General features: G+C 30.5%; 2 protein-coding genes across 8 annotated transcripts in view; both read right to left on the bottom strand.

Moving 5' to 3' along the window:
- Positions 1–95: 95 nt before the first annotated feature.
- LOC124423853 (dynamin-like 120 kDa protein, mitochondrial) lies at positions 96–7,519 on the bottom strand. 2 transcript variants are annotated; one of them, XM_046962133.1, is made up of 18 exons: positions 7,192–7,519; positions 6,675–6,918; positions 6,446–6,581; positions 6,221–6,352; positions 5,477–5,521; positions 4,997–5,083; positions 4,758–4,915; positions 4,511–4,674; positions 4,175–4,439; positions 3,862–4,053; positions 3,603–3,787; positions 3,294–3,455; positions 3,004–3,191; positions 2,684–2,898; positions 2,297–2,554; positions 1,955–2,155; positions 1,619–1,823; positions 96–1,468 (listed from the first exon to the last, which is right to left on the bottom strand). In XM_046962133.1, exons 1-18 carry the CDS (start codon positions 7,218–7,220, stop codon positions 1,404–1,406), a joined length of 2,931 nt encoding a protein of 976 aa, XP_046818089.1. In that variant the 5' UTR covers positions 7,221–7,519; the 3' UTR covers positions 96–1,403. The 2 variants fall into 2 exon arrangements, with proteins under 2 accessions (XP_046818089.1, XP_046818090.1); XM_046962134.1 differs by lacking the exon at positions 5,477–5,521 and having other exon boundaries at positions 7,192–7,518.
- Positions 7,520–10,318: 2,799 nt separating this feature from the next.
- LOC124423852 overlaps positions 10,319–14,613 on the bottom strand; it is a 67,587-nt gene continuing 63,292 nt past the window's right edge. For all 6 annotated transcript variants that reach the window (XM_046962130.1, XM_046962128.1, XM_046962129.1 and 3 more), the window contains 2 exons: positions 13,988–14,529; positions 10,319–13,692 (listed from right to left, as the gene is read on the bottom strand). In XM_046962130.1, coding sequence (XP_046818086.1) covers positions 10,518–13,692; positions 13,988–14,529 — 3,717 coding nt within the window. In that variant the 3' untranslated portion in view covers positions 10,319–10,517. The remainder of the gene's footprint in view (positions 13,693–13,987; positions 14,530–14,613) is intronic.

Here is a 14,613-nt window from a genome sequence, read left to right on the forward strand (position 1 = left end):
GTTCTATTTTAGGACTCTAATTACTTTTATTTTTCTTAATAATGTTGCATAAATAAATAATTAATATCTAATTGTAAAAATATTTAATAAAAGAGTAAATTAATATTGAATTTATTCTTTTCGTTATTTTAATATTTATGTTCTTATATTTCTGTGTACAGTGCGAGTTTTATACGTCTTTTATCAAACTTCAAGAATTTTATTCTTTTTTTTTCTTTTTTTTTTTTGCAGATAAACTGTCTACATCATGTTCATGTAATCGGCAATATAAATAAATGGTTACAAAATATGTTTAAACAATAATCTTTTCGAAATATTTCTCTCGGTAGATATAAAACTAAGCGAGGACAATAAGTCGAGCTGACTCGTATTACATCGGTGAAAGTAATCGATTATTTATGCCTTTTTAATTCGTGCGATGAACATATATACTCAGTATAGTGATCACGGGGCGACAATTTTCAAAAGGGTAACCAACGAAAAATGACCGCACGAACGAGTCCTTTGACTCGCCTGCGATAAGGGTTCGTTGGTTGGTTGGTTGGTTGGTAGGTTGATTGGTAGGTAGGTAGGTAGGAAGGTAGGTAGGTAGGTAGGAAGGTAGGTAGTTATGTAGGTAGGCAGAGATTTGCAAGGGGCGCTGCAGTTGATGAAAAGGGTTTGACGATTTGAAAACAAATCCCTTTTACTTTTTTTCTCTCACTTTATAGAATAGAAATGATAATTGAAATAAGTAGTTACAAAATATGCTAAATGATTGAAATAATTTATCAAAAATGAATAAATGAATTCATTTATTTATACATTAAGAATATCTTTCTATCGCATATTTTAATGATTTTATTTTTGCCTTGTATGTATGTTCAAATATAATTAAACAATTTCTTTCTTATATATTTACGATGTATATATAATGACGGAGATTATCATATGAACGATTTGAAATAAAAATATTTGTTTAAGCAGATCATCGTTCGATTGAATTTCTAGCTTCTCTGTTTTTTTCTTTTTTTTTTTTTTTTAACAATATTACTATATATATATAAAAAGCTTCAATGACGATGCGCTTTCACGTAGTTTTTTTTCCCCCCTTATCGAATATATATATATTTATATTGCATAATTTAATTGAATTCCTGAATCTTATCAATGATAAGAATTGCGTATGAATGAATATGCAACGATCGATTGAGTTCTTCGTTCTGATTTTTTTTTTTTTCACACGGAGTAACATTCATTTTTTGTATTTCCATAGCATGCCCGCCCCTTTTTCACGTCTTCATATTAATTACTACAAATAAATTAAATCATATGATAGAGAATAGACGTTGAATAATATTCTTCTCACAGATAGCACAGCATTCGATAGTTTAAATAATCTTTTTCTTTTATCATTATTTGCTTCATTTTTCTTTATTCAACGCTTGGATAAATTCTTCTAATTTTTCTTGAATTTGTCTAACACGTTCTGGAAAAAAAAAAGGAAAAAAAAAGAAAGGAAAAAAAAAAGAAAAAGAAAAAGAGAAAAAAAATATTTCATCATCATTATTATTATTATTATTATTATTATTATTATTATTTTCGATCATAAAATTAAACATTATTTGTAATAACTTACTCAATTCTTCAGCTAACGTAACACGTCTGCCTGTGAGCAATTTAATCTTCATTTCATTATCTTGACTATAATCTTCTAAAACCTCTTTGATCTCCTTGTCTAATCTACGAGCCTCACGATTTATTATCTGTTGTCTAAGCGCGTTCGATGTTACTTTTAATACTTGCTGAATTCGCCAAAATAATACAATGTCATTACATTCCATCTATGTTGAAAAAGAAGAAATATATATTGATTTATATTAATAATCACAGATCTCTATTATTATTATTATTATTATTATTATTATTATTATTAATTCAATCCAATTAGTTTGTATAATTTATTCTTACTAACTTCGGACTCATGACCAGTATGATAAAGATAATATCCCTTTCTACAATCATAAGCTCTGGCTAAACTTTGATGTAAGAAAAATCTTCTGTAAACCGGATGCCAGGTTTCACGTATAAATTCATTATCTACTTCCAAGGAATTACGTTGCAAATTTTTTCTAACGGTTGTGAGCTCATCCTGACTGAGAGTAGGTGGATGTTTCTAATATAAAAATAACATATAAATATTAACATTATCTATATATATATATATATATATATATATATATATATATATATATATATATATATGCATACACACACGCGATACTATAATATTCACAATAGAATAAATATATCTTACTTTGTCAGTATAAAGTATTTTATCTAATTCATTTTTGACCGCAGTCCGTTTTTGTTGTTCTTCTGTTTGGCTTTGCCAATAAAACCAACGTTCCTTACGATTAGGGCCTAACATATCTCGTAAAATTTGTTCAGTACTTTGTAATTTTTCTTTTACAGATGTTTCTAAAAATCGTACAGCTTGATCCCAGTCCCGTTTGTCATTTATACTTCTGTCTTCCAAAGTGTTCAATTGAATAACTCGTAACATTTCAGATGCCTGTAAATTATTAAAACATAAATTATTTTTTTCTTTTCTCTCTCTCCCTCTCTCTCTCTCTCTCTCTCTCGCTCTCTCTCTCTCTTTTTTGTTTTTATTACTTTCTCACAACATTATCATAAGACATACTTTTTCTTCCCACGAATGTCTTCTCATCGCCTCGCTCACCACCGCATTCTTTAAATTATCAAATATATTATCGTGATCAGGATTTAATCGAGCCTGTGCCATGAAACGTTGAAATTCTTGTTCTAAACATTCCCAACCACTTTCAACGCTACGAGCTGGAAGTTGTTGATCTGCCCATTGTTTCAATTTAATGTCGACGGTTGTATTAAATGTACCTGAAATATGTATATATTAATTATTGATAAAAATTAAATTCAAACGTTTTTATATTTAAAACTTTGAATTTTATATAAGATTATTTATTGAAAATATTGTCGCACCTGGACCTCCACTTTGTGCCGCAGGTAAATAGATATTTTCAAATACGTGCATACTAACTTTTTCCCAAATTCGTACCATTAGAACTTCTTCCCAATGTCTAGGTGAGACTTGAGATAAATTCACGATTTCATCCAAAATTTCACCACGAGCCTTTTCAAATAATTCATCTCTATCCAACTCACGTAATCTTGATATAATAAATATTTGATTATTTCAATGGAACGATATATATATATATATATATATTTTTTTTTTTGATTTATTATAATTTATTATTAAAGTTGTTTACCTTGGAAAATTATTTTTCCATTCGGTTTCTAAATTAAATCTAGTAGCTTTGAAAGCATCGGCCTGTTGCTCTACCGTTTCCCTTACCATTTTCCAAAAACATTCAGCTACTGCCAAACTCAAATTTCTAGTAGTTACTTGACCTGACATTGCCAAGCCATCTCTAGATAAAATAATATATACATATATATATATATTATAAACGTTTTTCATTGTGTTCATAAATTCATTGTTTTCATTATTTTATAATTTCTTATTTACTTAATTTTTTTTTCTTTTTCTTCTTTCCTCCTTAATATTTCATACTCACTTAAAAAGTTTGGAATTTCTAAAGAATTTTTCTTCATAATCCTTAATTGTTTGTATACTATCGTCTTGTCTACCACGACCAGTTACAACAGCAAAATATCCTAAAGCTTTCATTGGGAATAATTTTCCTTGCAATATTTTCTTGAGTCTTTCTGGATTAGTTAAATTTTCTTCTGCTATATCTACCTAAGTAAGATAAGTGACAAAGAATTAAGCCTCAAAATTTATAATGAAAAGTTTATACATTTATCTCCACTTACTTTAGTTAAAACAAAGATAGTCCTTTTTCCACTAGGATCCATTTGAGCAACGAGATCTGTTACATTGCTTCTTTCTGCATCAACCGATCCATCTTGAATACATAAGATAATAGCATTGGGATTACTCATGTATTGCTGAGTCATTTGTCGAATAGCATCTTTAGTATCTTCTGCCATGTCAACAGTAACTGTCTGTTGCAAAGTATATATTTCAGTTTAGTATATTATATATTACATACACACACACATACACACACTCACACATATGTATATATTAGTACTTGATAATAATGTAATCAAACATTTTACTTACACTAATAATACCAGGAAGATCAACCAATACCATGCGCTGAAGACCAGGTCCTTTTACCGTCATAGAAATAACATCTTGACTAACTGTTTTCCCATTTTTAACGCTATTCTTCATACGTAATTCAACTTCTCTCCTAAGATCAGCTAATTCCGATTCTTTAGTTAAATCAAATTCTCTAGAACTATCTTTAAATTGTGCAATGTGATATGGTCCTTCGCTTAAGGTAACTTTGACTGGTGCACGCGTCATCATTTCACCGCCACCCCTAAAATAATAAAACTACATAGATTATTATTCATTGACATTTTTACATTCGATATATTTTTTGAATAATACCTTGGAAATATTCTAGCTTGAGCGATCATTTCCAATACCGATGTTTTACCTGAACTTTGATCACCTACAACTACTACTCTAGGTAGATGATCAGCAGTCGAATAAGCACTATCATATTCACTTAATTCATCCAAAACATCACTATACATGTCTATTAGAGATTTCTGAAAATATCATTATGATTTTAATTATAATTCAATACAAGAAAATTTGTATATTTCTCTCTCTCTCTCTCTCTCTCTCTTACCTTTATTTTTCTATTATTTACTTTTTGATTTCCTTTCAATAGCATTTGTTTACGTAATTCTTTATTCTCTCTTTCTAATCTTTCAAGTTCACGTTGATATTTTAATTGCATTTGCATTAATTCATCTTGCATAGCATCTAATCTCTGTTGCGATGATTCTTCGAAATATAATAATAATACATTTAATTATAAAAATATAATTATTGTAAAATAATTCAATATAAATATAATTTACGTACGAGCTTTCTTGCGTTCTTCTTCAATATTTTCATTAGATAATGGGCGAGCAAAAGCAACTGCAGTTTTTGATAATTCGCCTTTTGCTTCTGAAAAAAGAATTTAATAATAAAATGTCAGTAAAGTGTTGTATTTTTTAAATAATTAATGAAAACTAGCAGAATATGAGAAGCTGATATGGATACATGGACATATACAATGATAAAAATTAAATATAAATATATTACATTATTTATATATATATATATATATATATATATATATATATAAAATATTAATATATATAAAATAATTTTATGTATAACTGTGGAATGAAAGGTCTGCCCCATTCAGTATTTAGACCTAATTATTATCTAATATTTTACAAGATATAGTGCTTTATTAAAAAAAAAAAAAAAAAAAAAGAATCTTTTTGCTTCATTTGCTTGAAATGCTGAATGGACAGACTGCAAGTTACCGATAAATTAGCACTTCTTACACACCTGAATAAACTTGGTTTGCTATCGATGTGATTGCGTCAATTACACCTGAACAGAACAGACCATGATCATTTACTTAGGTGCAAAATGAAAATATAATAAAACAATATATGGTTTCATACAAAATTGAAAGTTTATTTTACGTTTATTGAAATTATTATGATTAAATTGATAAAATTTAATAAATAATTATATAGATAAAAAAAATATTATTTATAATAGGATACATATCTATCTGTAATAATTGTTTACTTTTGTATAATACCATTTAATTATGATTTTAAAATCAAATAATAATATATATATATAATTTGATGCATAAAATAATTAAAGCTCAGGTTACTACACAAATGCAGGAATTATTTATAGGAATATATTTATAAAAATCCACTTTTCATTGAATAATATTCTTTTTTGAAATATTAATTTTAACTATATTCTATTTGCATTTATATAATACATTAAAACTTTTTTATATTATATTATATTAATTTGAAAATAACAAATTATAAACTATGTAAAAAGATTTAAGAAATGATAGTAAAGAAATGATACTAAAATAAATGATAGTAAATAATAAAAAATAGTTTAAAGCAAAAATGAGTCACTACCATAAATATTAGTACATTAAACATACATGAGAAAACGTCAGGCAAGTTAAGAAGTGGTAAAAACACACATTAGGTGTCATGTTATAATTGGATGGGTAAAAAAGGATTGCATTCTCTAAAAATCCTTCCGACTCACGTGTAGGTGATTCTTGGTTGTTATCACGCAATGCTCTTTCTTCTGCTGCTTTAACAGCATTCTCCAATCTTTGATTAAACCATCTCCTGTACTCATGATACTTTGCCTCTCCCAATTCCTTTATACGTGGATCTGTTTGTATTTTCTCATTTTTTTTACTATACACAATTTCAAATGTTTTGCCTCACGTTTCCATAATTATTAATAATTATCCTTCATACTTACCTATATCAATCTTATTAGTTAATTTAGTTTTTACATCCAGCAATGAACCACGTAACTTTTGCCATTGTTGTTCAGTAGGAATTAAAGTATCTATCCAAGTCATATCAGGTAAAGCTTCTTTCCATTGTTCATATTTCTATGAAAATAAATGCAAATATATAAGAATTTCTCAAGTAAATTATAAATTCATTGTAGTTACTTTTTAAATATTATAAATCATTGTAGTTACTTTTTGTAATGTAACTCCACCACCCAAAGCACCACCTAATAATATATAACGTATTTTCAATGCTCCCCTTAATATTCTAGCAATTACCATGGCATAGCCACGATTAGGATTAGCAAAGTAACGTAAATGTGGGGATGCCAATAATGGCCTGCACACTCTGCTTATTTTTCCCGACATTAAACATCTTGTAGTGATCTTTGATATTGGATATTTCGAGGATTTTGATACAAGTAAGATGCTTTGCCTAGAAAAATATTTTACATTTAATTATTATAAATGAAACAAATAAAATATGATATATAACAATGCAAAAGGAATTCATTACAATTTTGTATTTTTTATATGATTATAATTATTTCTAATATAATTTATAAAAAGAGATATTTCAGGTAAAAGTAAATTTTCATTCATTCAATAATTATAACAATATATTAAATACAAATTAATAATATCTAAAGAAATCTTATCCATTTTATAGATTTAGATAATTATTTAAATATGATGATAAAAAGCTTACCCTAATCTACCACATAAAATTTGTTTCATCTTTTTTTCTTTTAATTATATCGTTACGCCGTAATATGATATACTTTTGTCAACAATATACATATGATATATCAAATTAAAGATGTAAAACTTTTCTAAAAGCCAATCAAAACCTAAAGTTTAGGTTATTAATTCATCGTCGTTCGATCAAGTAAAACAGGCTGGCCAAAACTTTACTAGCAAAATAATTTCAAATAAATTCCTATTGTTCGTAGATGTCGCTAATATCGCTTACGTTTCTTCAAGTTCAAATTATTCCCAAACGTTTTCTCTTAACTGAATAAGTTCAGATTTAATTAAGATAACACGCATAATATTATTCATATATATTATTAAAATATATTTGCACAAAGAACGTTTTTTTTTAATATTTTCAAATATCAATATTTATTATATTATTTTATTCATATGTATATTCATGATATATACATATACATATATGTATACATACATATATATATATATATAGGCTCGTATTATAGAATCGTTTTGTTCGAAATTTGATCTAATTGTACATATGTATACATACATACATACATACATATATATATATATATATATATCTTCGTAAATACATATTTGCAATGTGATTGCAACAACACATAAATTGCATAACACATCAATTAATGATATTAATATATCATTGAAAAAAAAAATATATTTATATCTGGATGCATATAATATATAATATATAAACACAAATGATTCTTTAGTAATTTTATTTTTCTTTGCAATCCTTATATTACAAAACATACTTTTCCGGACACATTGAAAATATGCTCTATTTACACTGGATCATTATCTAGTTTTTTTGTGCTAACATTTTCTTTCCTTTCTTTTTTTTTCTTTTTTTCTTTTTTTTTTTTGTTGATGTTTCTCCCCCACCTCAATCTTTCTTCTTTTCTTCTTCTTCTTCTTCTTCTTCTCTTTACAGGAATAATATTAATAAACTACATTTGCATAGGCTTTCGTATAATAATGATTATGGCAGTACATTTACATTTAAAGTCTATTATCATTTTTATGTCGTACATATATAACTTTCTTTTATACCATACGAAATCTGCGTTACTTACGTTATAATATGCTATTTCACTAAAGCATACGGTAGGAAAAAAAAGAATCATAGTTTTGCATCGATAAGCATGTTTGTTGTTGTTGTTGTTGCTTTATTATTATTATTATTATCATTTGGTTTTTTCCTCCTTTCTTTCCTTTTTTTTTCTTTGTTTTGTTTTATTCATTTTTGTTTTCTTTTTGTTTTTTTAATTAATTAATTAATTAATTAATTAATTAAATACACGACGCATCGTCGTCGACGTCATCGATATGAGACGTCGTGAGATCTAGAAATCCTAACGCAACGAACAGAAAATCCAGAGAAAAAGGGAGGAAAAAAGAAAAAAAAGGAGAAATGAAAAATAATAAAAAAAAATAATAATAAAAAAAAAAAAAGAAAAAAAAACGAGAAAAACAAGACTTCGTGTCGTCGTCGATATAATATTAAAGCAGCCTTTCTCAATGCGTTTTATATACTTTTTTTTTTATTTTATTTTATTTCATTTTATTATTATTATTATTAATATTAATATTATTATTATTATTATTATTATTATTATTATTAATTATTCTCTCTACACGTGGGTGTGTTACATCTAAATTCTTGTGTTAAACCTCCCCACCTTATTTTTTTGTGTTTTTTTTTGTTTTTTTGTGTTTTTTTGTGTTTTTTTTGTTTTTGTTTTTTTTTTTTTTTCTTAAAACACCTCGTGTCGTCTCTGATCTCGACCTCTCTGCTCTCTCAGCGATATGTACGAATCACGAAAAGCTGGCAAAAGCGCTCTACTTTGTTTGGACCCCAGTTTACATTGTCCGTCAGAAGTAAACAGCTGTTTTTGGTTTTTTTTTCTCTCTCTCTCTCTCTCGCTCTCTTTCTCTCTCTCCCTCTCCCTCTCTCTCTCTCTCTTTCTCTCTCTCTCTATCTCCTTTCTTCTGGCATTTTCCTTTAATTCTACAAAAAATCCTCTACGTAACTAATTATAAATGTTCTAGTATTGTCTCTAAGGGTGCCCTCTTCGCTGTCTCTCTCTCTCTCTCCCTCTCCCTCTCCCCCTCTCTCTCTCTCTCTTTCTCTCTCTCTCTCTTTCTCTCTCTTTCTTTTTTATTATATATATATATATATATATATATATATATACACATATATGCAGCAGAGCACACAAATCACTCGTCTCACTCGCGTACACTTTTATCTTTCACACTCACTCTCGTCGTTACATACATACATACATATACATATATATGTGTGTGTGTGTGTGTGTGTATTTGTATATGTAATATATATTTAAAAGATCTTAGAATTATATTTTCTTTATACAACCATAAAGAAAGTAAAGCAAAAGGAAAATAAAAAGAAGAAGAAGATTTGCTAATAATTCTCGTCGCATCGCAATACCATATAATAAAAAAGCAGCTATGTACAATTTGCCGGGGTTTGTTTTTATTTTTTTTTTTTTTTATTTTTTTTTGTTTTGTTTTGTTTTGTTTTATTTTATTTTTTGACCCTTTTTCTTTGCCTCTTTTATTTTTTGCTTCGTTCCCTTTTGTTCATAACGCATTCTCTTACGCATTCAACGAGCCTATTATTATTATTTTTAATATTAATCTGGCTCATATATATATATATATATATATTTCTTTTTATCGTCGTTGAAAAATCTAAACTATAAAGGAATAAATTCGCTAGTATTGAATATTATTTAATATTATTTTCTTTCTCAAAATTGTTCATTCACAATATACATTTCGTACAAACGACTTAATTCGACTAAAAGAAAGAAAAAGAAAAACAACCAAAGGATGAATACATAAACATCTGCTCTGTGGCAACAAAATAGATCCACATTTATCTGTCATTTATAATATTTATTCGCGTTATATAATGACTGTCTTTTAATTCATTCGTTTCATAATACAAACAAAAACAATAAAAGAATAATCCTTCTTTTATTCCTTATAAAAAAAAAAAAAAAAGGAAAAGAGAGAAACAAAGAAATCTAACAATGAAATATATCAAAGGAGATATAAGATATTACAGAGTGTGTGTGTGTATGTGTGTGTGAGAGAGAGAGAGAGAGAGATAGATAGAGAGAGATACAGAGAGAGATAGAGAGAGAGAGAGAGAGAGAGAAAGAGAGAGAGAGAGAGAGAGTGAGAGAGAGAGCAAATATATTAACGCGAACATATAATGTGTCCTATTTGAAATCTACGATTATTAATCTAATCGTGAAATACGTATCAAGAAGTACTATTTCTGTGCTTCTTGTTCTTAGTTCTAACCGAATCAAATTCATCCTCGCTTCTGCGTCGTTTCTCTTTCAATTGTTTTTCCATAGCCAGCATCGTTATCATACGTTTATGGGAATCGCCGACTATCCAACCATGTTGTTCCTGACGATCGTCTTCTTCTTCCTCGATCACTGGCGCAGGTTCTATTATTTCCTCCTCGTCGCTCGAACTTGACCAATAATAAAGCTGATTAACAGCAGCACGTTTTCTTCGGCCAATAGCAACGCCTACACCCTCATCTACTTTGTTCCACGATTTCGTAGTTTTTAATTCTTCGTCATCGTCTCCATCTTTCTTACAATTAGACGATTTTCTTTCCTTTAAATCTTTTCCATTGTTCGTACCTAAACGACCATTTTTGGACCTATCGGAATTCGTTATTCTACTTCTTTTATTACCGTTCACTGTTTTTCCTTCGTTTCCTCCTCCTCCTCCTCCTCCGCCGACACCACCACCATTACCACCACCACCACCTCCCTTTATCGATTTCTTCAATTTCGAGACCGACTTTGTGGGATTCTTCTTCGACTTCAAACTAGATTCTAATGAATGATTCTCCTTTGCATTAACTATTTCATTATCGTTAGCTTTTTCACGATTATTAATTGTCACGGAATCGATAGGACCATAGTCATTGACCTTGTTTCCAATCGATTCGTCGATCTTCTTCGATTTCTCTTTAATTTGATATTTCTTTTTATCGTGATTATCATCAATGGATACAATTTTGTTTTCGTTTGGATTGATCGATTGTATAATTTGTCCGTGAGACGAATCAACGTTCGATTCAGTATTATTGGTCGTTATTCTCTGTGCACTTTCCTTCTTCTTTTCGAGTTCCCTTAAGATTTCCTCCTCTATCGCCTTTTGTTCCTTCGCTATTATCTGCTCGTGTTTCTTCTCCAAATATCTTTCCTTCCTTTTCTCTTTTGATTCTCTTTTCTGTTTCTTCGCTCTCTCGTGATCCGATTTATCAGTTAATTTTCTACTTTGAGCTTCTCTAAGATTCGTTTCATCATCTGAACTACTTATCTCTGCTAAAAGACCCTGTTTACCAATGGCACACTTTCTTTGCCTTCTCGTTGGTTGAAACTCCATGAGTATCCTTTCCTGTTCTTCTTGTAATTTTTTTAATTGCTGCTGTTTCCTCTTCTTCGATTCTTGTACTTTTCTGCTCAAGAATACATGAAGGGGTAAATTGTCCGATTCTTTTTGTGGTTTTTCATTCGTAGATAATTTTTCTGGTAATTCAGGAACATCAGCATCAACCTCATCATCCTGTTCTTCGTTAGTACTTTGATGACCATTTGGTTCATCAGTATCCTTCGCCTGATCAACTATCTTATTTAAAATAATTCCAGCATTTGTCGTCATACTCACTTGTTCGGTTGTATTCACATTTACGTCGGTATTTAATATATCCGGTCTATCTAACAAATCTAATGCTTCTTCTAATGGTATAAGTTCATCTTCCGCCGTATAATCTGTTCTAGTATTTTGTGAAATCTTTTCTATTTGAGGATCTGGACTTCTCTTCGTTATAGTCTCATCTGAGATATCTCGGCAACCGGTTATCGTATTATCTTCGACATCGGAATCAGCAACCGAACTATCTTCTCGATATAAATCATCCAATTCTAGGATACGTTCAGATTGATTATCGGCATCGTCATCGCTGTTTCTTTGTTCGCCGATTTCCTTTCTCTCGTCGATCACCAATGGATGATCGGACATCTCTGATTCCGATTTTTTATTGTCGATATCGTTCTTGGTATCGATAGTTTCTGTTGTTGTTCGACAATTAGCAGCCCATTCCTCTTCCTCTTCCTCCTCTTCCTCCTCCTCCTCCTGTTGCTGTTGTTGCTCCTGTTGCTGCTCATGTTCCTGTTCCGCCTCGATGTCCTGATTTCGATCACCGACAAAGCAATAATTTTCTTCGATCCTTTCGTTCTTATCAACCTCTTCGATCTCAACATCCTTTTTTACACACTTCTTAACCCGACGACGTCTCTTCGATTCGTAGTTAACCTCGTCGTCCTCGAATTCGCTCTCGGATGACGTCGAAAGTTCAGCGAATAGATTCTGTTTACCCTTGGAACATGTACGCTGACTCTTAGAAATGCCCACACCAACGTCCTCGGTTTTAGCAGCCGTTCTATATTCGTCGGAACTATCATTTTCATACCAGGCATTTCTTGGCTTCTTTTTCGAATTTCTATTCTTTTTCTTAAATTTCGTATGCTTTTGTTGATCGACGGATCGTGGCTTAGGTTTTTGTTTTCTTTCTACGAACTCATCCATCGGTCCAGTGATCCGTTGACGTTGTTGCTGTTGTTTTTGTTGTTGTTGATGATGATTATGCTGATGTTGTTGTTGTTGTTGTTGTTGTTGTTGTTGATGATGATGATGATGATGTTGATCTTCGCTTTGAAACGATTTCAATGCACCTTTCGTCTTTGGCGCGAATTTTTCCATTTCTTTAAACTTTCGATCGATCATAGATTCCAATCTTGTACCGAGAACATCTCCAGTTTTTCCATTTTCCAAACTATCGCCGATAGCTTTGGACAACAGGCCGGCTACGTCGACTTCCTTCGTTCTAAGACAGCTTACTTCATAACTTTTTTCAATTTTCGTTCTATAGGACATAACACCACCGAAAGCTGGTTCCATTTGACTTTCATCTTCGTCAAAATCATAAATGTCTTTGACCTTTTCAGATCTAAGGGAGTCGTCTTTAGATTCAAAACCATCCCGACGTTTTTTCCTTTCGGCTAATCCACTCTGATCGTTTCTTCTTATCAACGGAAATTCTGGGCGTTTCTTCGTTTTCTTTGATTTTCGTTGTTGTCTCTGTGTTGTATTTAATTCACGTAACGCAGCTTCAGCTTTTGATCTTTCTTGGTGCCTTCGCTCATTCATCTCTTTTTTCCTTTCGAACAATTCCTTTATTGGATTTCTTGTTTTTTTCGGTTGTAGATCCTTCCCCAATGTAACCGATATCGTCTCCTGGATCGTGTCCTTTGCTGGCACGGCGACCTTCGTCTGTCGATCTTCTGGCGAAGTAGACCTTGGCGCACGTGCACAAGCTAACTCTGCGAGTACCTTCATCGGGGTCGAACCACTACGAATAAGGAGATGCATGTATATATGTATAACATCAATGAATGTTGGTCCAATATAGTAAGATAAATTTTTATTAATCGATTGGATAAGTCGACAATTATAAGAATATGTAAAAAAAAAAAAAAAAAAAAAAAGAAGAAGAAGAAAAAGAAAAGAAAGAAGAAAAATAATTTCGTCGTACCATAGTGAAGAAAGAATATACATATACATATACATATACATATACATATATATATATATATATATATATATATATATATATATATGTATATAAGAGAAAATGTTCTACTCACTTGTGATCGTGTTTGCCATTATTGTGCAATAAATTTGAAAGGGCTTTATCTAAGAGACCGCCCAAGGCGGAATTCATTTTGCTTTTAAATCCTGATGCATCTAAGTTTGTTTTAGTGCCCGTCTGTCCGTCTTGAACATGATCGATATTGGTGGTATCGTTACGATCCCCGTTCGAGTTGGACAAGTGTCCGTGATCATCGATACGTAAGTAAGGAGCATCGTTGTCCTCCTCGTTGATTTTATTCCGATTACTTAGACGTTGACGTTCGTATCCATCGTCTGTGTTGCTTCCGGATCGTTGTCCAAACGTACTCGCAATAAGATTCTCGCTCTCTCTCATTCGTTGTTGAATCTTGTCGCGGAGCTTGTTGTTATGCTCGAAGGCAACATCAAGACTATCTTCGTATCCAAGATTGTCAGCACGAGAGATGTCTGGGCTTACCGATCTACTAGATTGTTCGCTCTGTACGTTGCGAGTTCTACCACTACCGCGTTTGTTATATTCTCTTTCCCGTGTACCATGCATTTCTTCGCCGAGCAACTGAAAATAAATCAGGAATTCTTCAAAGTTATCCTATGTCTGTAGCATCTGCGTATATATATATATAAAAGATAAAATATTGAT

This window comes from Vespa crabro, chromosome 4 (genome assembly GCF_910589235.1).
Source record: "Vespa crabro chromosome 4, iyVesCrab1.2, whole genome shotgun sequence".
Lineage (NCBI taxonomy): Eukaryota > Metazoa > Arthropoda > Insecta > Hymenoptera > Vespidae > Vespa > Vespa crabro.